General features: G+C 51.5%; 1 protein-coding gene across 3 annotated transcripts; it reads right to left on the bottom strand.

Moving 5' to 3' along the window:
• Positions 1-2,701: 2,701 nt before the first annotated feature.
• On the bottom strand, positions 2,702-19,551 carry pdgfra (platelet-derived growth factor receptor, alpha polypeptide). Of its 3 annotated transcripts, XM_029254731.1 has the most exons (30): positions 17,322-17,521; positions 17,019-17,122; positions 16,464-16,545; positions 15,987-16,274; positions 14,559-14,825; positions 13,409-13,542; positions 13,091-13,253; positions 12,803-12,995; positions 12,557-12,687; positions 12,132-12,434; positions 11,768-12,034; positions 11,514-11,647; positions 11,138-11,306; positions 10,678-10,864; positions 10,450-10,565; positions 8,671-8,797; positions 8,294-8,490; positions 7,847-7,941; positions 7,413-7,545; positions 7,110-7,214; positions 6,718-6,828; positions 6,375-6,528; positions 5,984-6,150; positions 5,550-5,665; positions 4,834-4,956; positions 4,634-4,745; positions 4,441-4,540; positions 4,215-4,320; positions 3,377-3,612; positions 2,702-3,247 (listed from the first exon to the last, which is right to left on the bottom strand). In XM_029254731.1, exons 3-30 carry the CDS (start codon positions 16,540-16,542, stop codon positions 3,100-3,102), a joined length of 4,461 nt encoding a protein of 1,486 aa, XP_029110564.1. In that variant the 5' UTR covers positions 16,543-16,545; positions 17,019-17,122; positions 17,322-17,521; the 3' UTR covers positions 2,702-3,099. The 3 variants fall into 3 exon arrangements, with proteins under 3 accessions (XP_029110564.1, XP_018588678.1, XP_029110563.1); XM_018733162.2 differs by lacking the exons at positions 17,019-17,122; positions 17,322-17,521 and adding an exon at positions 18,586-19,551; XM_029254730.1 differs by lacking the exon at positions 17,322-17,521 and having other exon boundaries at positions 17,019-17,181.
• Positions 19,552-26,273: the final 6,722 nt, after the last annotated feature.

Below are 26,273 nucleotides of genomic sequence, written 5' to 3'. Positions count from 1 at the left end.
TCACACATATGACAAGGAACTGCGTTTTACCATGTTTTTGTGCCTTCTGTGTGGTTTCTCTCCTCAAACATGTGGTAATGTCAAGTGCCCCATTTTCTTGCCATCCTCATTTGAGTGAATTTGGGAGCATCTTGTTGGCCTTTTGGAGCTTGATGAGAGCAACGTGAGTCCAGCGAAACACACTCACCTTGTGCCCTTCTTTCTTCTGCATTTACATTTACATTTATTCATTTAGCAGACGCTTTTCTCCGAAGTGACGAACATCTCAGAGAAAATACCATTTCTTCATTACATTTAGGAGTAAGAGAGACATAGTTGCAGACTTGTGATTCTTAAGTAAACTTAGTTTGCTACTTTCCACTTTATGGACCGATATTCATCACACGAGTAGCTGCATGAAACTCAGAATAGACGAATCCTGATCACTTTCCTAGAAATTTCTTTAAAAAATTTTTTTCTGAGACATGCAAACAATCACATACAGTGCCGGAATAGTGGCTGATTAAAGGCTTATCTGGGGATGATCATAAAGTTATGGTGCATGAACATTCACACCATACATGAGCCCGAGAGATCTTGGGCGAATTGAGTCCGGAAAAGGTGAGTTTCAGCAGTTCTGAGTGAGAGGGGGAGGTCATTCCACCACAACGGAGCCAGAAGCGAGAACCTTCATGCTTTACCTTTAGCACGTGGGACCACCAAGCGAGCAGATGTGGAAGAGCGAAGAAGTCTGGTTGGGATGTAGCGGGTGATCAAGTCTTGTAGCTATCTGGGATCAGTTCTATTGATACATTTGTAGACAACAACCAGGGTCTTAACCAGAGAAACAAGTAGAGGAGATACATACTTCTCTCAGCCGACTTCAGTTTTGTCACTCTTCGCACTTTGCTGTGCCACACTTCTGCGCTCTCCTCCTTTCCTCTTCTCCAAAGGAACATTAGAGCTCATCGCAGTCCATCTGCAGCCAAACGTGTGCGCCCCCCCACAGTGATCAAGGCTGCCATTGGAGGCGCTGTCCTGCCACCTAGTGGCAATACTCTGGCACTACATCCGGGTGTTCCCCAGCCACTGGTGCCGACCGGTGCTCTTTGGCTTCAGCCACAGGTACAGGACTCCTGCGGTTCTTAATGAAGGAAACGGGCAACATATTCCACATGTCCCCCACTCCCACACTCTCGGTATTAGAAGACAGATATTCTTGCTGCAAAAACCCGTAGACGAATGAAGTGTATGTGCCTTATTCTTAATACATGGAGAAGCAGCTTTTTTTGTTGGAAGATGCCCTGCAGAGGGTTTGGACAGATGAGTGAATGGATGGATGGATGGACAGATAGACGGACGGGTGGGTGACACTTCATCTGTCCCAGACGGAGATTCTACTTTCTTCCGGAATCTAGCTGTGTTCCAGACAGAAGAGAGACCGTGCAGCGTACACCACATATCACACACTCCACACGGAGCCACAAGGCACATTATGGAATCATTTATTGAAATATAGATCATCTGAATGTACATAATGAATAATAAAAACAAAGTGATACCATATTCAGTGGCATAACTGCATAACTATTACAACCACTGTACCTACAGTTGAACAAATGCCATCCCTTTCCATCAGCCGCAGCCCTGTCCCCCGGGACATGTCTCCTGCCCAGGAACGGGGGCGACGTGTCTCCCAGGGGGTCCTTCGCATCAAAGGAAAGACAGAAAGTGCAACAGTTTAGACGTTCCACGCCAGAGCGCCACGGCGGACGCTCGGCACGGAGAGGCAGTGACACAGCATAGCTCGGTGGTGCCGAGACACGCGAGTGAACTTTGGTGTACGGCGTCCTGCCGGGGACGCGAGTCCCCAACGGGTGAAACACACGCCCACACACGCCCACACACGCGTGCCTCCGGCAGGGCTCTCGGTCCCGCGGGGCTTCGGTCCTGAGGGATGTTCTGCACATCCAAGGTTACGATGTACGCCGGGAGAACTCGTCGAGTCAAACCAGCGACCTGGTCCGCAAACACGCTTTCTCGTCCAGCCCACATACGCATGAGCGTCTCTCTCGTTATCTCTTTGAAGGCGAAAGGCAGAAACTGCGAATGTGCTGGTGGGACATCAAACGGAGGCCAAGTGACCGATGGCAACGGGACGGGTAACCTAGCAACAGACTGTCTTCAGCTGATGTCCCTGCGAACGGTGACTTGTTCAGGCAGTCAGTCCCATCTTACGTACAACGCAGTACCCAAAACATCAGCTCGATGGATGCCATTTCCGTCCAAAATCACATACTTTTGTGTGGCTGAACATCGCAGTGTTTTGTACGGAGCGAAGCTCTGTTTACGAAGTAGGTCGAGCTGTCTCGCGCACAACGGTGGACGTTACACGTGTGGTACACGGAAGGTGAACCGGTCGCGTGGGCCTGAGCTCAGGGTTACGTTCGGGTTCAGGGTCATGGCACCTTCGCGCGAAAAGCACGCCATTAATTCAGCTTTGGTACGATGGTGAAGAGTTCGCAGGGTGTCTAGAAGCCCAGAGTGCACCGCAAACAGCCCCATCCACGGAAATTCACAAACAGTCCATATTCATACATGACAAGAAGTACAAAAATAAATTTGACTACTGCACTTATTCAGTTGCTGGCAAAATATAACCACACAGAGAAAAAAATGTGAATATATGTATATTTATATATAATGTGTATATCTGTGTGTGTTTGTATGTATGTATTTGTATATATATATATATATATATATAATATATATATAAAATGTAAATTTGTGCTTTTGCGATGTCCTCTGGCCGCCGGGACAGGAAGGGAGCTCTGTCTGGTCCAGCCGTCCCAGCAGCTCGTCCCCACGTCCAGTTGGGCCCAATTGGCTCTTGGATGCTCACAGCTGCTCTCCTTTGCTCACGTCTCTGGATTTCAATGCCCTCGTGAAATGCGGTCATCGATAAGTCATCGATAAATCATCAATATGTGCACAAGGCCCCGCGGCAGTGACACGCCGCGTAGGGTTAGGGTCCGCCGGGGGCTGCCGGCCAGCAGGTCTGCTTGCAGGGAAGTGGTTACGATGTGTGTTTGGTCGCGGTCCCTCGGCCCCGTGGCCCGTCTACAGGAAGCTGTCCTCCACCATGTCCCCCGACTCGGAGCACATGTCCAGCGCCTCCACGTCCTCCAGGGTCTCGCCCTCACCCCTCTTGACGAAGGTGGAGCTGCTGGAGCCCGTCTCAATAGCGCTCTCCTCCGACGTCTGGGAGCTGGAGCAGCGGGACGGAACAGGGTACGTGAGCGGGGCGCCAGGAGGAGGAACCGCATGCCTCCGCCCAACAGGACAAATCAGTCCATGCGCGGGGGCGGTGATTTATGTGTGCGGAGCCCAGGCCTACCTGTGCCGGTTCCTCTTGCCGTGCTCGTCGTCGGACAGCGGGTCCAGGTCGGGCAGCGGGATGATGTAGCCGCTGTCGGAACTGAGGCGCTGCTCATCGAAACCGCTCTCCCTGTCCTTCAGCTTCCCCTGGTTCTTGTAGCTGATGCCCACGTAGGCGTCGTCGGCGACCGCGCGCACACGAGTCACAGCGGGGTGGTCGCTGCGCAGGAACTCACGGTTCACCTGTTCGTAACACTGTGCCAAATGGGAAACACGGTAAAAAGAGTGCCCGCAGCAGGATGTGCAAAGCAGAGTCACCTTAGTCCTTGCCTGCGGGCATCATTGTCGTCGTCGTCATCATCGTCGTCATCATCATCATCATACACATGTGACATTCATGGTTCATGGCAGGAAGCACGCTGTCACATGTGTTTAAAGTATTCACTGTTCACTACACTGCAGTGCCAGTGCGCGTCTGGCCATGAGAAGAATCACCGCGCACAGGAAGGACAAGCACCCATTTGCGGCTCTACTGCACAACCCCACTACCACCCCTCCCCGAGAAGCCAGAGCAATGGGGCGACCGCAGGGTGGTAAACTTGGCACTCCTCCGTAAAGTAACATCTGCTGCCCCACACACACACTTGGCCTCTTGAGTGCCAGCAGTGACAGAGCTGCTGCAGCTCCTAGGGCCCCCTGGCGACACAGTGACACTCCACCAACAGCCTGGCAGCTTCTCGAGCACTTTTAGCCTCTTTAGGACGTCAGAGGTCACTGCTGCAAGAGGATGGCTCAGGGTGACCGCAGCCAGAGGGGAGGAGCACACAGAGGACTGTGCCCAGGGACAGGAAACCCACCTTCTTGTACTCTGCAGGCAGCAGAGAGGCCACCGTCTCACTCAGGCTGAAGAAGGACGGTCTTTTCTCAGGCTCCGTGTTCCAGCACTTCATCATCATCTCATATCTGCAGCCAAAGTGAAAGCTGATCTGGTAAACAACAGCTCCAGCACAGTAAAGTGGCAGGCCGCAGTGTGGCGAAGTCGACGGTGATCAGCGATGGGAGTGCGGCTCACGGTGGACGTACACGTCTTCGCTGGCGTGCTCCGGCTTCGCCATCCTGTAGCCACTTTTGATCTTGTTGTAGAAGCTGGAGTCCACAACCATGCCGGGATATGGAGTTCCACCTAGAAACCAAATTCACTTTACTGCCCTTTCCTGGTGAGTCCAACGCCTGAGGACATGAGTCCTCAAACATGTCCAGGAGGGACATGACGTACCCAGAGAGAAGATCTCCCACAGCAAGACGCCGTAGGACCACACGTCACTCAGCGTGGTGTACAGGTTGTCGAAAATACTCTCGGGTGCCATCCACTTCACCGGCAGGAAGGTCTGATGGTGGAAACACGCTCATGTCAGGACACCCTCATCTCCGTCTCGCGCTCGTTGCCACGACAGCCAGGCCCCGTGCTGTACTCACACTGCCCTTGGAGACGTAGTTGCTGTCGTGCATGATGTCCCTGGCGAGGCCAAAGTCGCAGATCTTCACAATCTTGCCTTGGGACAGGAGGACGTTTCTTGCAGCTAAGTCCCGATGCACACACTGCGGGCAGAGAGAAATTACTCTCTACACACTTTATGGAAGCGACACGAAACACACGGGTCATGTTGTTCTCCCACATTAAAGCTTGGCTTTCTGCAGAGCCCTGAAGGCCTCGGGCTGTTTCCCAAGAACAAGTCGAGCAGAGAAGACACAAGCCTCACTCGCGGTTGACGGCTCCATAACTTGGGTCCCGGCCCTGTTTACGAGCAAGACTCTGGACTCTGCTTACTGCACAGCCCCTCTTTGGCCAGCCATCGGAGCCCAGACTGGGACGCCGAGCCTGTCATTTGTGGAGCAGGAGGAACCTGCCTAGCGCCCGTGGCAAAGCACTCTGGGAGCCTCCATAGCAATTAAAGGCCTCCGTTGTGGGTCTGTGAGCTCCACACTCTTCTTAAGGGCAAACACTGTCCTTGGGCAAACCAGACGGCCATTTCTACTGCCAGAAGATCCACGAGACTGAGCCCCACACCCAACGTGACATCAACACACCCACACTGTCCTTGACCTTGTGTCATCACCCACAAAGCCTCCTGCCTGGTATCTCAGTAGGCTTCTCCCCAGCCTACTGAAGCTCCTGTACCTCTGATACTCACATTCTTGGAGGCCAGGAACTCCATGCCTCGTGCCACCTGGTATGTGAAACTGAGCAGGTCCATGGTGCTCAATCCTTCACTGGTATCATCTGACAGCAGTCTGTTCACCTCACTCTCTGAAGAGCCATAAACATGTATATTTAGTTCACATGATTCATCTGGAAAGCAAACATGAAGCCAGAGGCCTTGAGTATAAATAAAGAGAGCTGACCACTGAGATGTGGCCCTTGGTTATGGCACAGTGAGTAGGCATTACATGGCTGTGCTGCAATTATCTTGCATGTAATTAGAGGGCCTCAGAGGAACACGGCTAGGAGAGGAGAACACGCGCCATTCTGGCTCCTTGTGCACCAGAGTGCAGCCAGCCAGCAAGCCAAGGAGAACATCTGAGGACGGGTCACAGTGCTGTGCTTCTGAGCTGGAGACCAGCTTACCGCTCGGAGACGTGTGCTTATGAGAAGGCGGGTGGTCGTAGTTGGATCTCTGCACGTCCGAGTACTTGGAGGCATCACGCATCTCCAGCATCGGCACATACTGAGTCGCGTCAGCCTGCTTCATGTCCATGTAGTCTCCTTTGCTTTCGAAGGACAGGATGACATAGCTGTGTTGGACCCAGAAGAACACAAAGATGACCTGGTGGTCAACCTGCATGAGCAGTATCACATGTGCTTCACCAAGGAGCACACGAGCACAGACAGAGCATCCAGAAGCTGCGTTTTGTTTATAGAGTGAGGCTCCGTTCCACCATGAGGAGCAGCCAAGTGTGAGGAACACCGTCATACACCTCCAGTGTACAGAATTTCAGCTCGGGAGTTCAGCGCTCACCTCCTGCTGCTCTCGTCTGTAGGGTTGATGCCGAAAATGTCCAGCTCCTTCTTTGCCTTTTCTGGGTGCCCGCTCATAAAGTTCTCCCTGTTCTTGTGGAGGTAGTTGACAAGGTCACCGTAGAAGCAGTACTCTGTGATGATGTATATGGGCCCTAGGAGATGAGCAAAACATGATCAGTGAGACTTGCCCTGCACCCGTCAGACGTCTGAAAGACATGGAGCCAAAACAGGAGGTTCTACATTCCAGCCAAAGAACTGTAAGAGCACCACGGCTGATGTATCCGCAGAGGGCTGGATTCCAGCAACCACCCTGAGCCCTGCCATGCAGCCGCTCCTATTACCTGACTTGGTGCAGGCCCCCAGCAGGTTGACGATGTTCAGGTGAGGGCCGAGATGTGTCATAATCTTCAGCTCAGACATAAGGGCCTGCTTCTCACTCGACCTTGCTGTGGCTGGAGCAGTAACATGCAGCAGCTTAGTCAGACAGTCTTTTCCAAGACAAAGAACATGGAGACCATATCAGCATGGATTCATGACAATAAGGAAAGTATATTTTAGCTTAGTTAATGAGAAACGTTCAAGACCTCCTTACAGGGTGTCAGATTCAGCTGTTGACCCGGAAATGTGAACAGATGGCATGACCAGAGTGAAATGAGGCACTCTGGAGTCTTTGTGCTGAACACCAAAGAACAACCAATGCATTGCACACTGACATTCCCATGAGGTCACTCACGTTTGAGCATCTTGACGGCCACCTTCATGACGGGCTGCGAGACACTGAGACCATAAGCCATCCCTTCCACTACCTTCCCGAATGCACCGGAGCCCAGGACGCGGCCTGTGGAGACCACGGACGCAGAAACACGGTCACACCTCAGTCCTTGGCCCACGTTAGTGGTTCTTCCAGAGCAGTCGCAAAGGCGTTTGAGCCAACCACCCCCGTGAGGGCTCCCTTAGTGCCAACCAGGACCCACAGGGGAGGCACTGATCTGCTGCATGTCTACACTCTTAAGACCATGGTGTGACCCATGCTCACCCAGAACAAGTCCATCTCGGGGAAACTCCCATCTGGAGTCGTAGGGAAGCTGCATGGGGTCCACATAGATGTACTCATGTCCATCTGGACTGATGGATTCAATCACACGCCATCTGATCTCATAGCGAGGTTTCTACAGGGAAATAGAGCCCACATTCAACTAGTGTCTTAAAGGTAAAGTTCTGGAGGAAGTAGCATAGCAAGTCTTTCAGCAGAGAAGCACTCATAAATATCACACTTTCAGCAAAGCATGAGCTTATTATTCAGAAATTTACTTCTGGGCTTAATATGTAGAAAGCCAACACTACAGACATGTTGGTATGGCTTCAGTCATGGGATGCATGAGAAACACTGGAATGGCTAGCTACAGGTAGAGTGGCAAATGGGGATGCAAAACTACAGGAGACATGGTTCATGGACAAGACATGAGGTACCTGTTTCCAGATGATGACGAGGACAATGAGAGAGATGACGACAATGACCAGAAGAACCAGAACGGCCGCCGCTACAGTCAGCTCCGACTGCAGAGCTGCAGGAAAAGAGCCAGTAGAGCAGAGTAGAGTCAGTGTGAGGAGCAGAGATGAGGAATTGTTCGGGTTCTGGAGAGTGATTGTGAAGCTTTCTTTTTGACAAGTGTTGACTGATCTCGGTGTGAAGACGAGGCCCAGCGGCAAGGACCTGTGTCCCGCAAAGCCAGCAATCCCTGACATCAGTGTGGTGCCTTGTTCAAACAGCACAGCAGAGCGTTGGATGTGTCATGTTCCACGAGAGCTTGACAGTTGCTAAGGGCAGAGTCTTCTGCTGACCGTCCACTTGCGCTGAGCATTCATATCCCACGTTGAGAACACCGCTGATAATGAAGACATGGAAAGGATGCTCACCGTTTGAGACAAGCTTCACCTCCCGGCTGACCGCTGCCAGCTGGTTTCTGGCCAGACACCTCACAGACAGCGTGTTCTCCAGCTTGGCGAAGATGACCTGGCTCTCCAGCTGATTGTCCTGGTTGACGTGCGTCTCCACGGAGATCTCAGTGGAGTTAACGGCCAGAGAAGTCCACTGAGCGGAATCGTTGGCGCACCTGGAAAAGAGCATTCGGGTGACCCCACTGCTCATCGCATCAGCCTGGTTCTCTTACTTGTTTGGTATTTTCAAAGCTGCACCTCCCCACTTAATGACTGCTAGCTACCTTCTGCAGAACATGTGTACAGCTGAGCGCAGCGTGTTTTTCTTTAGCGAATGTGACCTTGAAGATGCTTACAATTTGATGTTTTTGCAGACGAACCATTCCACTTCAGGAGTGGGCTGACCGCCAGCAATGCACACCACAGACTGGCCTGTGGCCGAGCCATGGTGGAGGTCCATCAAGTCCACAATCACTGGAGGCACTGAGGGGACAGGAGGTCAGGTTAGTTCATCACAGTGTGACATGGATGACTCTCAGAAGAATCTCAGCACATCTAATGAGACAAGCACAGCAATGCTGTCATCAATGCAAAACCGTAAATACGTTTACCTTCACATGTACTCTACCTCCGGCTGTAGTACCCTTGAGCAAAGTACTAACCCCAAAATTGTTCCAGCGAAATTAGGCAGCTGTATAAATGTGTAAATAACTGCAAGTTGCTTAAGTAAGTTAAGTAGCTTGTAAGTTGCTTCAGAGAAAGGTGTCGATTAAATGAATAAATGTAAATGTACTCATTTAAAAGATGCTCCAAAGTGAGTTACAGCTAACAGTAAACAGACCGTCACCACCAACAAACGGAGAGCTTTAGACACAGTGGACTGTGGACACACACACATGACCATGTTGCTGGTTGACATCCCTCCAGTAGCTCCTATAGGGGTGACATTCATATAGCAAATACTTAGAGCACTATAGATATCAGGAGAGCAATGGCTCCCAAAGAGATGGGTTTGAGACTCTTCTTCAATGCAGGAGTGATTCAGCTGCTCCGAGGGGCAGAGGGAGCTCGTTACACCACATTCTAACAGATGTGATTTTGGACCCTTCTGAGGTGGAGGATCTCAATGCTCTTGTTTGGCTTTAGGGAGAAATCAGGTCCTGCAGGTATCGTGGAGCAGATCTGTTGAGACTATAGCCAGAGTCTTACACTTGAATGACCAGACAGGAGAGAATTACAGCAGTCTGGGTGAGATATTAGCACAGCCTTGACCAGGAGCTCTCAGAGGGAGACATGAGACACCGAGTAGATGACGAATGTTGAAGAGCGTATGTTTCCAGGACCAGCTTATGGCTGCAATGTATTGGGAGGTGCAGAGACTTGAGTCGAATGCTACTTTGAAACTCTTGGCTGACTAAGCAGATGAGATAATAGAGTAATCCAGTGGGATGGAGAACTCTCAAGAGGGGGAAAGACAAGCAGAGACATGAAAGATCTGACTTACGTTGAGCAGATGTTGACTGGCCACCTAGGTGGGGGATCAGAACAACATGCTCAAGAATTCTATTCTTGTGTCTTTGGAGAGAAAGAGAAAGTGCTGTGTGTTCACAGTAGTGATAGGAGAAACCATGAGAGGTAATGGCAGAGCCCAATGCAGCACCATAGATGGAGAAGAAAATGGGACTAAGTAATGAGCCGTGTGGAACACCCTTCGAGAAACACCGATGGTCAGTGAGGGAACCATGTAAGTAATGTAATAAGGTATACCTGTTAAGTAGTGTTCAAACCATTTCAATGATGATTCTTTGTTTCCAAGATGTTCTAGAGCAGTAAGGAGGATGTGGTGGTTGACAGTGTCCAGTGCAGTGGTGAGGTCCAGAAGGACAAGAACCAGTGAGAGGAAAGAAGCTGTAGCAGACTGAAGAGCTTCTGACACTGCAAGGAGGGCAGGCTCAGTGGCTAATTCAAGGAGATCATTTTCGGTGAGGAAGAAACTTAACACATTGTTTATCCAGAGACCTGTCACAGCTCCTCATGAGGGTGGTGACCATGGGATACAAACTCATGACCTTTTCTTCACGATTCAGGTGCCACTGTTTTGAGACAAAAGCTGACACCTACAGCAACACTCTTACCATTCACTCGAAGTGTGAAGCTATAGCTCAGACTCTGATTTCCGTTCTCCACCTGGATGGTGTAGTTCCCACTGTCCTCTTCTTTTGCTCGTATCAGAAGCAGACTGCTCTGGTACCTGAAAACGAAAAACGCCCTGTTTCAGTCTCTAAACACACAGTCTGTCCACGCTGGTGGGACTCCCTGGAGTCTCTGGCTCACAGAGGTTCATCTGAGGACTCGGGGATCACCTGGTTTCGTTGATGTGATGGAACCTGCTGGTTGTTTCATGGCTGTCAGTGAGGACCCTTCCATCTTTAAGCCAAGTGACTTTGGCCGTGGGGAAGGCATCGAAGCTGACTGTGAACTCCTTCACCTCGTCCAGCTCAGCAAACTGAATCGCAGCAAAGCTGGGCTCCAGGACAATGAAATCCCTCTCTGCAGGAAGTGGCAAAGGGAAGGCGATCAGTAAGAAAGGCACATCTATGTTCTACGCAGAATTTTTAGCCATGAGACAGTCTTTGATGGGGGGGGGGGGGGGGGGGGTTCCATGAGCTGGTGAATCCTCACTTTGACTGCAAAAGTCATAGCAGGTTGAACCCAAATTTAGTTCTGGAGAGTCACCACGCTCAACACCACGTAAAGGCAGGAAAGCAGGGCTGGGACAGTCTCTGTGCACCTCTACGACAACAAGGAGGACTGTGGGCTCACCGTAGACAGTGATGGTCACCTCCCTGGTGATGCTCACGTCGCTGTCGATGTCTGAGATGGAGCACTCGTACAGGCCGCTGTCCTTAGCCTGTGCCTGGGGGATGGTTAGTGTGTACTGGATCTCCTTTTTCTTCTTGTTCTCCTTCACTGCCTTCTCTCCTCGGTTTGCCTACACCACAAGGACACAGCAACCAAAACCATTGGAGCCATCAGCCTCCAGCACCCAAAATCTCTTTTCTTGCCATCAAGTTCCCTGGTAGCAATGGTACAGCAGTCACTGTAGGAGATAGGATAGTGGTTAAGGGACTAGTCTCCAGCACGCTGCCTGAATGTCTCACACCTTCTCTGGCCAAGGTTATCGTGACACGATCCTCACCATCTTCCCAGGGTACTTCCAGTGGTCTTCTAGGATCTCCTTGCCTCTTGCCACGCAGGTCACCAACAAGCTCTCTCCAGCCCTTACAGCTGTCCGGTCCACCTGAAGGTCCACCTTGAGGTCCGAGTCACCACCTGGAGATGAGGAGGTACTGAGTGAATTATTGACCAGTAACTCACTTGTCCTCATTTGCATACGGTCTGAGAACAACATGCAAACATCTGCAAAGTTGGTGCAGCTCTTATTAGCATGACCTGTCCACCCGTGGACGATATACTCTTCACTGAGGTACTCCTCGCCGTTGATCACGGCCTTGCAGATGTAGGTGCCGGCGCTGAAGACGCCCACCATGCCCCGCTTGCTGTCGAAGGTGGCTGTCACCGGCTCCTGCGAGTCCACGCTGTGCAGCGTCACGTTGGCGCTGGGGTCCGACACGCGGCACTGGATCTCCATCCCGTCAGGGTCTGTCAAAATGTGGGTGCCGAACAGGCCCGTGGATGGGATGAATGGCACCTGGGGGTCTGCGATTTGGGTAGAACAGGTGGGACAGCTGGGTGTCAGTGGGCTCCGGACGAGAGCAGTTCTGCCCCGGCCAGCGGCGACACCTCAGCCTGCTACCTGGAACGTAGACGTATATGGCGCTCGTCAGCAGGGACTCGGCCGTGCCGTTGGACCCCAGGTAGGAGCAGACGTAGTAGCCCGTGTGGGCACCGGTGGCGTTCTCCACGGTCAAGGTGCTCACAAAGAGACCACTGTTGTCCTCCAGCGTCCCCATCAGGTGGTCCGGCAGTGGCGTTTTCCACACCATCTCCTGCTCACCCCTGCAGCTCACCGTGAAGCTCTCGTGGAGCGGGACGACCATGTCCTCGTGCTGCGGCCAGATCTCCGGCGGCGTCAAGGGATGGAACGTCTCACTGGGGCCTGGAGCACCGAAACCGAAATGGGACACTAAAGTGGGAGTCATGTGGGAGTCTGCCACCGGCTGGCAGCGCTGTGTGCGTGTGTGTGTTTGTGTGCCTGTGTGTAGCTGCTGTGGGCCTCACCTCTCACTGTCAGGGAGAAGGAGAAGCGCATCTCCTGGCTGTCCACTGGAAACACTCCTCTGGAGATCACTATGGTGTAGTTCCCGTTGCTGTCCTCTAGGGGGCGGGACAGCGTAAGCGTGCTCTTGTACCTGAGACACACAGCGCCAACAGGACAGCATGATCATGTTGTTATTCGCTGGGAGATATGTGGGTGCAGTAGAGAGAATGTGAGAGAGGCAGAGAGCGGCAGGAGACAAGTGCTACCTATGGTTGCCGAGGGGTGTGGTTTTACTGAACACGCTGTTATGAGCCCTGCCCACTTCCTGGTCATCTTTGAGCCACCGCACGGTTGGGGGGGGGTGAGCGTATATGTCCACATTGAACACTCTCTCCTCGAGCCGGGTGGCAAACTCCTCTGCTCTGATGTTATGCTGCAGTTTGATGAACGAGTCCCCCCCTGTGAGGACAAAGGAGGAGGACCTGGGTGAAACCATCTGTCACGTACAATGAGCTGTTCAGCAGATCCCTGCCCAGGCCGGACACCTGACATACCTAACACCTGGACCGCCACTGTCTGGGCTTCGGTCATGCCTGTCAGGGAGTTGGTGACGGCACATTCGTACTCTCCGCTGTCCTCGTGGGATGCTGAGCTGATGCTGAGGGTGTAGTACACAGTGTCTCCAACAATGTGCTTGTTCTGTAGGGCCTCAGCAGCCTGGAGGCATAGCATAAGTGAGGACAGGTGAGGAGAGGAGGGAACAGGCGAGGACAGGTGGGGACAGGTGGGAATAAGTGAGAACAGGTGAGGGCAGGTATGGGAACAGGTGACCATAGGTGTCAAAAGGTAAAGTAACAGTATGGAACTCCAACCTGCTTCTTGGGGTGCAGCCACTGCTGCTGGTACTGAGCACCGGCCGGGACCTCGCAGGTGATGTTGAAGGGTTCCCCAGCCAGCACTGCCTCCTGACTGGCACGCACCTCCATGTGGAAATCGTCGCCCTCTCCTGGACATGGAGGAAACGGCATGAGACACAGAGAGCGAGGGGAACAGGTGAGATGATGCAGTACCACTGTCTGTCCATGGGGGGCAGCACTGAGCTGGTGGGCTGGAATCCACACTGTGGTATTTCCTCCTTGCTCCCCTGGGAGGCAAGACTGCGGCTGGATCCACCCACCGAGCTTTATCCACTGGCAGAGTCCCAGGCAGAGAAGAAACTCCGCCCTCGACCCCCCCCCGGCCTGTGACACATAATTGGAACAGCTCTCTCAGTCTCCATTCAGCCTCAAACACACACACACACACACACACACACACACATATGTTAATTGCCCCCAATGCAGAAAAGTGGTTGTGTCTCACTCCTCTACTCACACTGTCGTGTCGTTGAAATACACACTGTGAACACGGTCCTGGTTCTTTTCGGTCAAACACACTGAGAGCAGAACCACGACTCCTCTTGCTCACAAGTGGACCACAGGTTCATTTCCGGGCACTAAACACGGGCTCGTCAACTCATACACCTCAAGTCTCTTTGTAACTCTTTTTGTTCAAAGCTCAGAAAGTCACAACTGTTGAAGCTCAGTAATACGCACTTACATTAGTGTGTTTATTCTCAAAGTTCTGTACAAATTCGAAAGCAGCTGTAATTTTAAAAAATCTCTGGGGGACTTTTTTTTTTAAGTGAAAAGCAGCACTAAAACTGGAACTCGTTTTAAATATGCGGAAATAAAAATATGTTTTTCTCCAAAAACTTTCGGTCAGTGAAAATGAAATGTCAACACATGAGCCGTAAAGACTGTGGCAGTGAATTGAATGCAGGCGGTCCCACGCAGCTGAACACACGCACGCACACGCACGCACACACACACACACACACACACACATGCACACACACACACACACACACGTACACTTATATGTACTGTATGTAAAAGGCAATTTTAATGACTAACTCAAAGAAGTGTGAAGGAGGAGCCCTGCACTCCACTCCCTGCTAAGAGACGGGCTCAGCTTCCCCACCTTTGGCGTCCTCCAGCGTGTAGACGGCGCTGCTGTGCGTCTCTCCATTCATAGACGTCTCGCACACGTAGGAGCCGCTGAGGAAGTTGCCCACGAAGCCTGTGTCACTCAGGTACAAGGCTTCCACCTGTGGGCCCTCCGGCAGCCTCCTGAGCACCACTTGCGACAACGGGTGGGTCACACGGCACGGGATGATGTCTGTGCCCTCGGGGTTGTGGAAGATCTGCGTGTTCTCGAGAGGTTCGGGTACGAACAAGACCTGGGGGTCTTGGACACGTGAAGGAGAACAGCTGTTACTGTGCACGAGGCAGTATCCCTCACAGGGACTTTCAGTGTTTTATCCCCCACAGCGACACTCACATTTGCATTTATTCATTTAGCTGACGCTTTCCTCCAAGCAACTTACAATTATGGGAGGTGGGAGTCAAACCTGCAACCTTTGGGTCTAATGGCAGTAGCGCTATAGTGCCGTCACGGGTCCAGCAGCACCTTGTGAACCAACACATACGACACGAGTTTCTGCACACGGAACTGATAGAGTACCGGTTTTTTTAACCAGATAATGTAATGCAAATTCATGGAGCAAACAGGAGGTCCAGAGAGAAGTGAGTCTGAAACAGATGTTTTGAGAACTCTCTGAGCAGTTGGGAGGGATTCAGCAGCTCTGAGTGAGAGAGGGAAGCACATGTTTACTCTGTCTGTCTTGCACGTCTACTCTATATCTTCAGTTCAAGCCGGTTCAATTCAATGTACAGTATTTTTATAGAGCTCTTCTCACACAGTGACACAGAGCGCTGAACAAGAGCAGAAGACAAAGAAACAAGACAGTTGACTATATACTAGAGTCATACATTATTAATACAGTTATTAAAGATGTAAGTTTGTCTCTGGCTACAGAAGAAAGGAAGAAAAAACTCCCAACTGAGACAAGGGAGGAAAAAACCTCTGGGTTCAACGTGCCACTGGCTGCCCCCCCCCCAAAAGACACACACACACATTTTCAGAACCGCTTGTCCCTTACGGGGTCACGGGGAACCGGAGCCTACCCGGCAACACAGGGCGTAAGGCCGGAGGGGGAAGGGGACACACCCAGGACGGGACGCCAGTCCGCCGCAAGGCACCCCAAGCGGGACTTGAACCCCAGACCCACCGGAGAGCAGGACTGCGGTCCAACCCACTGCGCCACCGCACCCCCTTCCCCCCAAAAGACATTCTAGATTAAAAAAGACTGAACTCAATTTACAGCTAATAATAACAATAATACCTGTTAATCTATTAACATCCTTGCGTAACACAAGGACTAATTGAGATTTCTACGAGAGGTGTGTCACGTTGGAGAAAAGCGTCTGCGAAATGAATGCATGTACATGTAATGTAAACACACCCTGTTCCCAATGAGCTCATGGTCAGACAGGTACATGGGCTCACCTGGTACATATATGTAAATGTGGGCTTCACTCTGCTCATCCTCGACTTCAGGGGGGTCATACATACACACGAAGAGCCCCGTGTTCTCGGCCGACGCGTTGGACACCTGCAGCACGGCTGTGTGTAAACCAGAAACGAGCGCAAAGTTGTGCGGCAGGGGGGTCACCCACTGCACCTGTCGCACACCTGTGCACGTGACGGTGAGCGAGCCCCGTGGTTCCACGATGAACACCGACTGTCTGGGTACGATGGAGGGAGGGGGGAGCTGGCCGAGTGCCACCTGGGGCCCTGTGGAGAGGGGGGTGGTTAATAATGAGCGTCACTCACATTCCCTCAAGCGCTTTAACTGTACTAACATGTGTTTAACATGAATGTCCTTGAGGCAAAACCACCAAAAAAAAACAAACACTTTTATATATATATATTTATTTTAAAGCCTAATAAACAACCCTTGTGTGTGTGTGTGTATGTGTATACCTGTAAAGATGGCCAGACACATGACGCTGACTGTCAGCATTCTGCCCCACAGCTCCATGGCCCAGGACATCACCTTCATGCCCTGGAAGACAGAGACAAGGGACAGTCAAACGGAGAACACAACGTGGCGTCCATCCCCACAGTGACCCCAGCGACCCACGGGGTGACCCACTCCACCCACTGCGTCCCGCTGCCCCTTCCCTCCACTGCCCCTTTGCTCACACAAAGGCCCGCACTGCGCCCTCAGCGCTGGGAAACTGGAACCCGGAGCCACAGGAATGCTGCAGGAAATGGAACCGCAACGGCCAACTCGACACTCCGCGGTGTCCACGGGCCCCGACCGCCAGGGGGCGCCGCACGTAACCGCTCACCAGGAGACAAAGGGCTTGCGCTCAAACCCGCTGCGTTATTGGCGCGTTTCCAGGAGCGCCTTTGCACAAGGACGGTCCCCTTCCCAGCAGCGTCAGTCAGAGAGGGGGCTCTGTGTGTGTGTGTGTGTGTGTGTGTGTGTGTGTGTGTGTGTGTGTGTGTGTGTGTGTGTGTGACAGCACACACCCGCGGGCTCCGTCTGGCCCCGTCGCGCTGCGCGCGCGCGCGCCGGGTTCCCCGATTCGCACGGTCCTTCTGCGCGGGTCTCCGGTTCCGTTCTCCGCGACAATCTGTACACAATAAATGCGCGCGCATCATGTATTTACACACACACACACACACACACACACACACACACACACATATATATTATTATATATATAGAACAGGCACTCTTCGTAACAAAACTTTTATAAACATTTCTCAAATATTTTTATTATTCTACGTTTGGAGCCGTTCATGTGTCCCGAACAGTAGAGTCATTCGCACCGGTCCTGTTCGTGTCCACTCATAGGCTGTGACACTGACACGGCATCGCAGGTTCAGTGGTTCTAGGGGACTCTGCCTGTTACTGGAGTCCCTGGTTCCGCGGTCCGGTCCGGTCCGGTCCTGATGCGCTCACTGCGGGACAGCGGCGCGGGATCCAATCCAGCGACCCACATCATAGACTATTCAAAAATAAATATAATAATATAATATAATATAATATGATATAATATAATATAATATAATATAACGCGAACGGTGAAGGTGAGGCGCTCCTCCGGGGATTCGAACGGGCACAAAACGACGCGGGGACTCAATAAAATAAAGGACTCGAATGAAATAAACTCTTCGGCGGAGAGAAACGTTTTGGACAAAGAAAGAAAGAGCTCTTGCATAAAACATGAATATTCATATAAACGGATGTATCGAATGTTCTGAGTCGAGTTCTCACTAAATAAGGGAGAGAAAAGAAATATAGTTACGTTCACGTGTAAAATTTCAAAGGGGATTTTAGGAACATTTCGGTTTCTTCTGTTCTGAACTTAGTGTTTCATAGTGAATTCATTTGATTCCTTCATGTAACCGTTTTATTTCACTGTATATCTTTTTACGCATTAATTTAAGCGAATTAAATTCCGTCACAATCGGAATTTTCACGAGATTAATTCCTTGTGAAGGACGCCGCCCTCCCCCGGTCCGGTAACAACCCAACAACCATCCGATGCTGTTCAACTCCCGTTTCCATGCGAATCCGAGGAATCAAACGAATGAAATCATTTCACGTCCGACTTCCAGTGTTTCCCATTAAGAGTGTAAACCGTGGTCTCTGCGGGGGGGGTCATCTCCTGCTGAGAGTGCGAAACGAGCCGCTTTCATCGGCGTGGGACCCCCCGGGTAAGGACCATTTGGTCCGTGGAAACAGACTGTGTCCCAGCGGAGTGGACACACTGGACAAGGTTCTCGGAGAGGGTCGGAACATTCGGAAAAGTCAAAAAAAGGAAAAAAAAGAAAATCGGAAAATGATAGAAATAATAATCACAGTTAAAAACGAAAAATGGAAAAGTAAACGAGCATGGAGTGCAGGACTGGTCGCAAGTTTCGCATGAAGATGCTGAGACGCGTAACAATGCGACGTGTGTGTGTTTCTAATTATCTTTTTCCTCCTCTGCTACAGTTTTCCACAATCGGATTAAAAAAGAACCTAAATGAACATTTGAGTTGGTCCCGCTTTGACAAACTAAGGTCACAGTACAGATCAGTACGATACCTGCTGGAGATTTCAGCCGAAACCAGGGAAAATCACCCAAAAATGCAAAAGTCCAGTTGAAAGTAAAAATCAAAGGGTCCAGGGAAGAGTGGCGCGCGCTCCGTCCCGCGAAGGGTGAGAGGCGCACTGAGTGTGTGTGCGCGTGTTCGGAGGCGGCGCGCGAGCCTCCCGCGTCCCCGCTGCTCCCTGGTCCGTCCGCTGCGCTCTGCGCTCCGCTGCGCGTGTCCGCCCTCCCCTAAGAACTCATCATCAGCAGCAACATCATCATCATCATCATCATAGTCCGCCTTAAAGTAAATAAGTGTCAGGAAACGACCCCCCCAACCCCTCCTCCTTTCACAGTAAGAGTCCCTGCACAACCGGTACGGCCGGGCAGCGCACCTTCTGCGTGGGGTGTGGGGGTGGTGGGGCTGGAGTGCGAGTGGGTGGAAGGGCGGAAAGCCATATGTTTCACTGCGTTTTTTTCTTTCTTTTCTTATTCTTTCGCTGTAAAGAAACGAGTCTTGTTTTTTTATAAAGAGGAAACTTCCCTGAACCACTAGAGGGAAGAGCGGACAGCACGTAATATGACGATCAGGAGCTATAATATTTTCTGGAAAATGTGCGCCAGTGCGCGTGTGTTCATTGTTCCTTCTGCTGCAATGTATTCTTTGCATTGTTCTCTGAGATGCACATCCATCGCTCTAGAAAAGAGTCTGCTAATTAATCGAATAAATGTAACCGTGTGTGTGGTGCCACGACACATTTTGAAATAGCCTTTTCACCATATACACATGATGTATGCGTCCAGCAGGCGCATTTCAAATGCCATCATTTGATTTCTTCGAAGCCACGTACTGTACATGCGCATCGTACAGGTCATGATGATGATCAATGAACAATAACCAAAAACACTGAACGCTACAGCGACAGCACGCGCACTCACACTTCTCACACTCACACGTCTCATTTATGTTGTTTAAACCTGTAGGTTTGCGCCTCTCGGGACCTTAACCACTTTCCACAGGCGCGAGCCTCTCGAGCCTCCCTTTGGGTTTCGGGACTCTACGGCTGTTCTCACGGGCGTTGGCAGGGGGCGCTCTAACACCGCTTTATCAACGAGCTCTTTTCCAAACTCTGCCTTTTACACCCCAGCTGTGTTTCACGTGTTACTTTAACTGTTTCAGTCCACGCGGGTGGTGGGGACGGGGGACGGGTCACGCTGTTCTACATTCCTTTCCTTATGTCCACATTCCCACATCCCCCCCGGCGGTGATAATCAATCAGTTAATTAATGAGAGCGCGCGCATGCCGCAGGCTGTGCGCAGCCCGCTATAGTGGTCCTAATCCCCCCCCGCCCAGGGCGCTGCTCGAGCTCCCTCTCACTCAGACACACACACACACACACACACACATCCCCAGTGAACCCAGCAGCGCCAGATCACTTCCACATGTTTCCCCTCGAACCATCAGCACCCCCTTGCTCTCGTGGAGGACCTCAGAGAGACCACTGAGGCGCGGGAGGAGGTCATGTGGTCTCACACACGTCGCGCGCTCCCCGCGATCCGCTCCAGACGCCACACAGCTCCAGCAGTCACGTGTCCCAGTGGACACTTCCACAGCGAGGCGCGTCCACCTCCCGTCCACGTGTCCACGCGCTGATGCGACGCGACGCGACGCGACGCGATCATGCAGCAGATTTACTGCGGGGTCAGCGGCCCTCTGTCTCATGTTGTCCTTTAAAGGAGATGTTGTCAGGTGGTGACCTTTACTAGAGTAAACTCGCCGGTGTCCCGAAGCCGTGCTGTAAACACGTGAGGGAGGTGTCCACCATCCGGTAAACATGCGATGCTCTTCATCTTCATCGCAGCTGCGTCTCCTTCCTCGTCCCGTCGGCCGCACCTCCGCACCCCCGCACCCCCACTCCCCCGCACCTCCACGCGCAGCCAAGTGAGTGAAACGGCGCGCAGCTGCAGCGCCATTAACCGTGATTTACCGCGCCAAACGCACACACACACACACACACACACACACACACACACACACACACACCGCAAAGTAAATATTCGCCCTTTCGCGTCTCTCCCCAGTTGCGAGGAGGTGCCGCAGGGATCGCGAGCGCAACGGACACGCGGTGGCGCTGTGCATCAGCTCTTACGCCGCCACACCGGGACACCGGAGGGTGGCACGTGCCCGTAGCGCGGACCAGCTCGCGCCTTGCCCGCTAATCCCTGAGGCCCGACGAGAGCTCATCTGTCCAGCTGCTCTTCTGGTGTCCCGCACGTGGTCCACCTGACGGGCCCAGCGTGTCCCTCCTGTCGAGTGTCCACTTCCAGGGGCTCCCCGCCGGACAGCTGGACCCCGAGGTCCATCCGTCGTTGTGTCCGTGTCTTCGTACAGGACCCGTCCGACCGCTCGAGTGTCCCGGGCGCAACAATTAACTCTTATTTCATTTCATCTCAAGTAGTCATTGTTGTCACGTCGCATAAGAAAGAGCTAAAGTAAAACTTCAAACATCGACACGAATCAACAAATTCTGCCTTGTACCGGTGTTCGTTCAGCAAGAAGAGAGGTAAAAACACGGTGCCGTGCGCGTACATGTGCTGTTTATTGGACGTCGTTTTACTGTTTTAATGTAAATAGTGAGTGTTAACGCGATAGAAAACATTGTCTCTCACACACACACACACACACACACACACACACACACACACACTCTGCAAATGATCTCAGGTGAACGCGCACAACACACGTTTTTTCGGGGTAAACGTCGTCGTCGTCGTCGTCGTAAAATACTGGTAAAACTGAGGTAAGCTGTAGCCGCACACCAGCCGCGGTTCCATTACTTCAGCTCCGTTGGCTCGCGCTGTTGCCCCCCGCCGAGCCACTCGGCTACAGTGTATCCAAACCACGCGAAATGAAAGGCGCCGACGAGCGGAAGCGCTGCTCTGTACGCGCGCAGAAGGACGGAATGCTCGCGCGCTGGACTTAAATCACCGTAAAAGCAGGGTAACTCTCGGAGCCCTGGAATGCCGTGATTTATCTAAAGCCGTCTGTGGTTCCTCACATAGCACACGGACACCAGGGGGGTGTTTGTGTCCACATGTGACCTAAGCGGGTCTCTTCGGTGGACTCCTGTGGCACACACTTTCACAGCCATGAGGTCCAGGCGCCAGCTGTGCGGTCTGCTGTCCTGTCTGCTCCTGGAGCTCCACCAGGTGGATGTTCTCAGACCCTCCTGGAGCTCCTCACTGATAACTCCACGTCCACATGTGGACGCTGCAGCTGGCTCCATCCCCCAAGGACACTGCCCGCGATACCATCTACGGCTCGTCGCTGCCAGGTGACTGAGCGCAGAGCGCGAGAGACCTTCGGACAGGGCTGGGGTCCACATACCTGTGAGCCAGGTAAAGCGCAGAAGTGCAGGGGGGAATGAGGAAAGATGGACAGCGGAGACATTCAACGCACTCAACAAGTGGTCTGTTGTGAGAAAAGGCCAAATCAAACATGGTTTACGAGGTGAGCAGCATGACTTTTTTCCTCCACACACACACACACACACACACACACCTCACCATGTGGAAGAGCTCATGACTGCTCAGTAAACTCGAATACGCAGACTTGTTGAAACTGAATCTGCTCTGCCCTCTTAAGATCTGATGCTCCTTGGGTTCGGTCCCCCTCGCACCCGAGCGGAGGGCCCAAGTCCTTCGCATCTCCAGGGTCCGCAGCCGCGCTCCTCTCAGCGTGTCCACCCTGTCCCAACGCTACTGTGTACTCCTGTGGTTGCAGCTTGGGTCTCGTCTCACACTGCTTGTCACCGTCATGATGTATTACTGAAGGTGTCGCGTGCTTAATAACTCGACGCTACGAATGACTTTGTCTACAAGGACACGGTTCCAGAACGAAAACACTCACCATAGGGACGTCGCATAAGCGCCGCGTGGTTCCGTACCGCAGTAATTATTCATGATGATAAGAAAAGATGCTGAGCTGGCTTGACAATTTTAAGAATACTTAGCGCAAATTCAGCAAGCGGTGTCAGTCAGAACAGGTCACACAGCAAGGGGTGGTGCTCGCAGGCTCCGTGTCCCTCAGCCGCTGTCCTGACCCCAGAGGCCCCCCCAAAAACGAGGCCCCGAGGGCTTCCTGTTTGCCAAGGGCACCACGGTAGGTGAGCGGAGTGCAGCTGTGGCGCTGACCTCTTATGCAGCACACTTTACTAACACACATCTGGCCGCCGGTGCCCTTCAGCGCCACTGATACCACAGCAGAGTGAGACAAGATGGTCGGTATTTGTTGGCTTTTAGTTGAAGCTTCAGCTTCCGTAGTGTGAAATGGCTCTAACTAGGGCTGCTTATTGCTGCTTCAACACAAATTGTACGCTAATTACTGTGGTAATTACTGGCCCAAGAGTCGGGGGAACTGCCCCGTGGCTGCAATGCATCTCCCTATTGGATGTACCCTCCTGTCCCCTCAGGTGCTGCCTTAAAGACCCACATCAGATGATGTTTGTAGGTGAGATTAGGGTGTGGGTGGGAAGCTGATGGAGACGTTCCACACGGCCTTATCCCTTCATTGGGAGGGTGTAAACAAGCTCCTGCCACACTGACTACTCCTGGGGCAGCTTCCAGCAGCACAGTTCTGGGAGCCGGGCCCCACCCCACTTCCCTGCGAGGTGCTCAGGTGCAGAAGGTTACTGGTGCGTGAAGAGGGATGTGTCAGCTGCTAGAAGCCCACAGCAACACCGAAGCACTTTGAGATGTTTTTCTGACCCTCTCAAAGCTTCAAGTTTTTTTAAAAATTCCAGCTGCCATTTATGGGCTCATTTGCACAAACACACATTTGCATTGTGAAGCTCAGAAGTGCCCCCCCTCCCCCGCACTGCCTGTGTGTGTTGGGTGCTGAAACCAGAAGCTACTCTGACTGCTCCAGTAGAAGATATGAAGGTGTTGGGACCCACAACCTTCCAACAGGAAGAAGCAACCAAATCCCAGAGCAGGAGGGGCACCAGTAAAAGCATGTCCTTGTCATACAAAGACTTCAATGTGCGCTGGGTGATGTACACCGATTTACCCTTTTAAACAGCAGGGTCATTGTTACTGTATTGCTATAGGGTAAGTACCTTGATAAGGCAACTATGTTTTCATTTACATGAACATGCATTCATTCATGACACACTTTTGTCCATAGAAAATACAGTGTGTTCATTACATGAGCAGGAAGAGACACTTAAATACAGACGTGTGATTCTTAAGTACAGTTGGTTACTTTCCACCATATGAACCATCGTTCATCACACGAGCAGCTGCATAAAACTTTATCTGAATAAGCAGCAGGTTTCAGTCTAGTTTGTATGCAGACTGGGACTTAACATGTTTGGTTTCTGGAACAATCATGTTCAAGTGTGAACAGTCATGTTGCAGTATTTCTGGTGGGAAGAAGCGCACCGGTGCTGAACTGTAACGGAGAGGAGCTCAAGCTGGGCTCGTGAATGTGTGTGATGTGTGCCATGTATGCAGTGGGTGTTGATGTGTGTTGATGCGTGTTGCTGGGCGACCAACGTTTGCTTGTACAGAGGAGGTGGCAGTGGCCCTCGTGTTTGCACAAATGCGTGGGGCAAAGTCATACTTGTTCTAAATGTTTGCTCGACAAACATGTTTTTTTTTCTACAGGTAAAGACTGTATCAGCTTTGACTGTGTGTCATATACACAGTAGTTTGGCCTGGAAAACATTTGTTTTTATCGGGGAGTTTTTCTAAGCACAGATCAAAAAAGGCCAAATCGTATCTCCAGTGTCGACTGCTTGTCCTTCACACACCCAGGCGATCAAAAGCAGACAAAGACGCTACATAAACGACACAACGTTACCGAGAAGTTCTGCAGGTGTGTCGGCCGTTGCTTAAAAGGAAACAAAAACCTCGGTAAAATAAAACGGTGTTTTCTACTAATGAAGACAAGTGACGTGGCCCATGTGCAAATAGATCACTTATGAAGGTTAAAGTATATATGTCACATATATGGTGCGGCACTTTTACCTGTACTAACCCATACTAACCCATGGCTGTACTAACCTGTACTAACCGATGCTGGTTTTACTTCCCCCATGGGTATAAAAGGAGTTGACATAAGAACTCCAGGGGCCTTTCTTCTGCATTATAGCAGTGAGTGGCGGGTTGTTAAAAGGAGCAGTTGAGTCCCAGTGCAGCGCAGCTGAGTCCCAGTGCAGCCCAGCTGCTGTGCATCTTTCAGTCTGTGTGCAAACTGAATAAAGACAGTTGGATAAAAACACAGCAAACAGATTAAAAGTGTCATCTATAGACAGAGGTCAGGGACTGTCTCTCAGTGCTTCTGTGTGTTTCCTCTGCTCTTGTTCGGTTCACACACACACACACCCTCACTTACCTTGGAAGGCTGCTGTAACCAAGTTCAAAAACTCTGTTCGCATTTATCAGACACTCTTCTCCAAAGCGACTTCCAATGAACTCTATGCAGTGTTACCATCAGCCCACACACCTTATTCACCGCGGTGAATTACACTGCAGGATACGCTACTTACACTGGGTTACTCCTCCATAACATCAGTGAAACACCCTCTCTCTCTGTGTGTCACACACTATGGGTGAAGCTGAACAGCATGTCTTTGGAGTGTGGGAGGAAACCAGAGCACCCAGAGGAAACCCACGCAGACACGGGGAGGACATGCGAACTCCACACAGACTGAGTGGGGTTCGAATCCACGTCCTTTCGCTACTCGCTGTGCCGCCGTGTTTAAAGTGAGTGAAGGGCTCGAGTGTTGTGTTTAAAAGCGGAATAAAAGACACACTGAGCTCCAGTCCTGGTGCAGAAAAGAAGCCTCTTAGTATCAGTGTGTGAGGAGAAGAGAGGAGCGCTCAGCGGTGAAGCAAGCAGTTTCAAAGAGTAGGTGTCCAGGAGCGGTAAAATGGCAGCGTTCTCAAAAATACAGTGTGGTTAGAAAGTCTTCAGAAAGGAAGCATGATAAGAGAGTGTAAAAAGAGTTGCTTTACACCGTTGTTACCATGCTCTTTCCCCAGAACTTGTATATACATGATGAGCAATGAGCCTTGCTCAGCTGGAGGAGCTCCACAGCTGGTGTCCAAGTGGCTTCACACCTTGTTGAAAATACTGTGAAGAGCTGCAGGAGCAGAAGCAGGAGAAGGAGAAGGAGCAGGAGCAGGAGCAGGAGCTCCGCTCTGTGAGCGCTTCTGGGGGACAAACACAGGTACATCTCACGTTCAGTGACAAGCCAAGGTAGGAAGAATATTTATTATATAACAATCGATGTTGTCTTTAACACCTTTAATTGCGTATTTTTATTTATTTTAGGTGCGACAATTTTTGTCTGAGCTGAGCACCACTTTTTTGTCCATAAGAAATATGGTGCAGTAATTCAACCTTCTCACATGATAACGGGATCGTTTCATTGAACCGGTGACGCCCCTAAATTACTAGCGATGTGTGTACGCTGATTATTACACTGTTTCCATTTGTGTTTACACTGATTTTAATGCATTCACTGCTTCTGTCATATTTATACCGTATGCCATGCACACACACACACACACACATTTTCAGAACCGCTTGTCCCATACGGGGTCGCGGGGAACCGGAGCCTACCCGGCAACACAGGGCGGAAGGCCAGAAGGGGAGGGGGACACACCCAGGACGGGACGCCAGTCCGTCGCAAG

This window comes from Scleropages formosus, chromosome 9, assembly GCF_900964775.1.
Source record: "Scleropages formosus chromosome 9, fSclFor1.1, whole genome shotgun sequence".
NCBI lineage: Eukaryota > Metazoa > Chordata > Actinopteri > Osteoglossiformes > Osteoglossidae > Scleropages > Scleropages formosus.
This window is presented reverse-complemented; position numbering and strand designations above follow the sequence as displayed.

Bases quoted from the DNA above. Each gene is read 5' to 3' on its own strand.
- pdgfra (XM_029254730.1), bottom strand. From the start codon at position 17,150: ATGATGCGCGCGCATTTATTGTGTACAGATTGTCGCGGAGAACGGAAC. The intron at 10,566-10,677 runs GTGATCCCCGAG...TTTCGTTTTCAG, and splicing joins CATCACATCAACGAAACCAG to GTACCAGAGCAGTCTGCTTC. The intron at 5,666-5,983 runs GTAAGCTGGTCT...ATGGCTCTTCAG, and splicing joins TAAGCACACGTCTCCGAGCG to AGAGTGAGGTGAACAGACTG.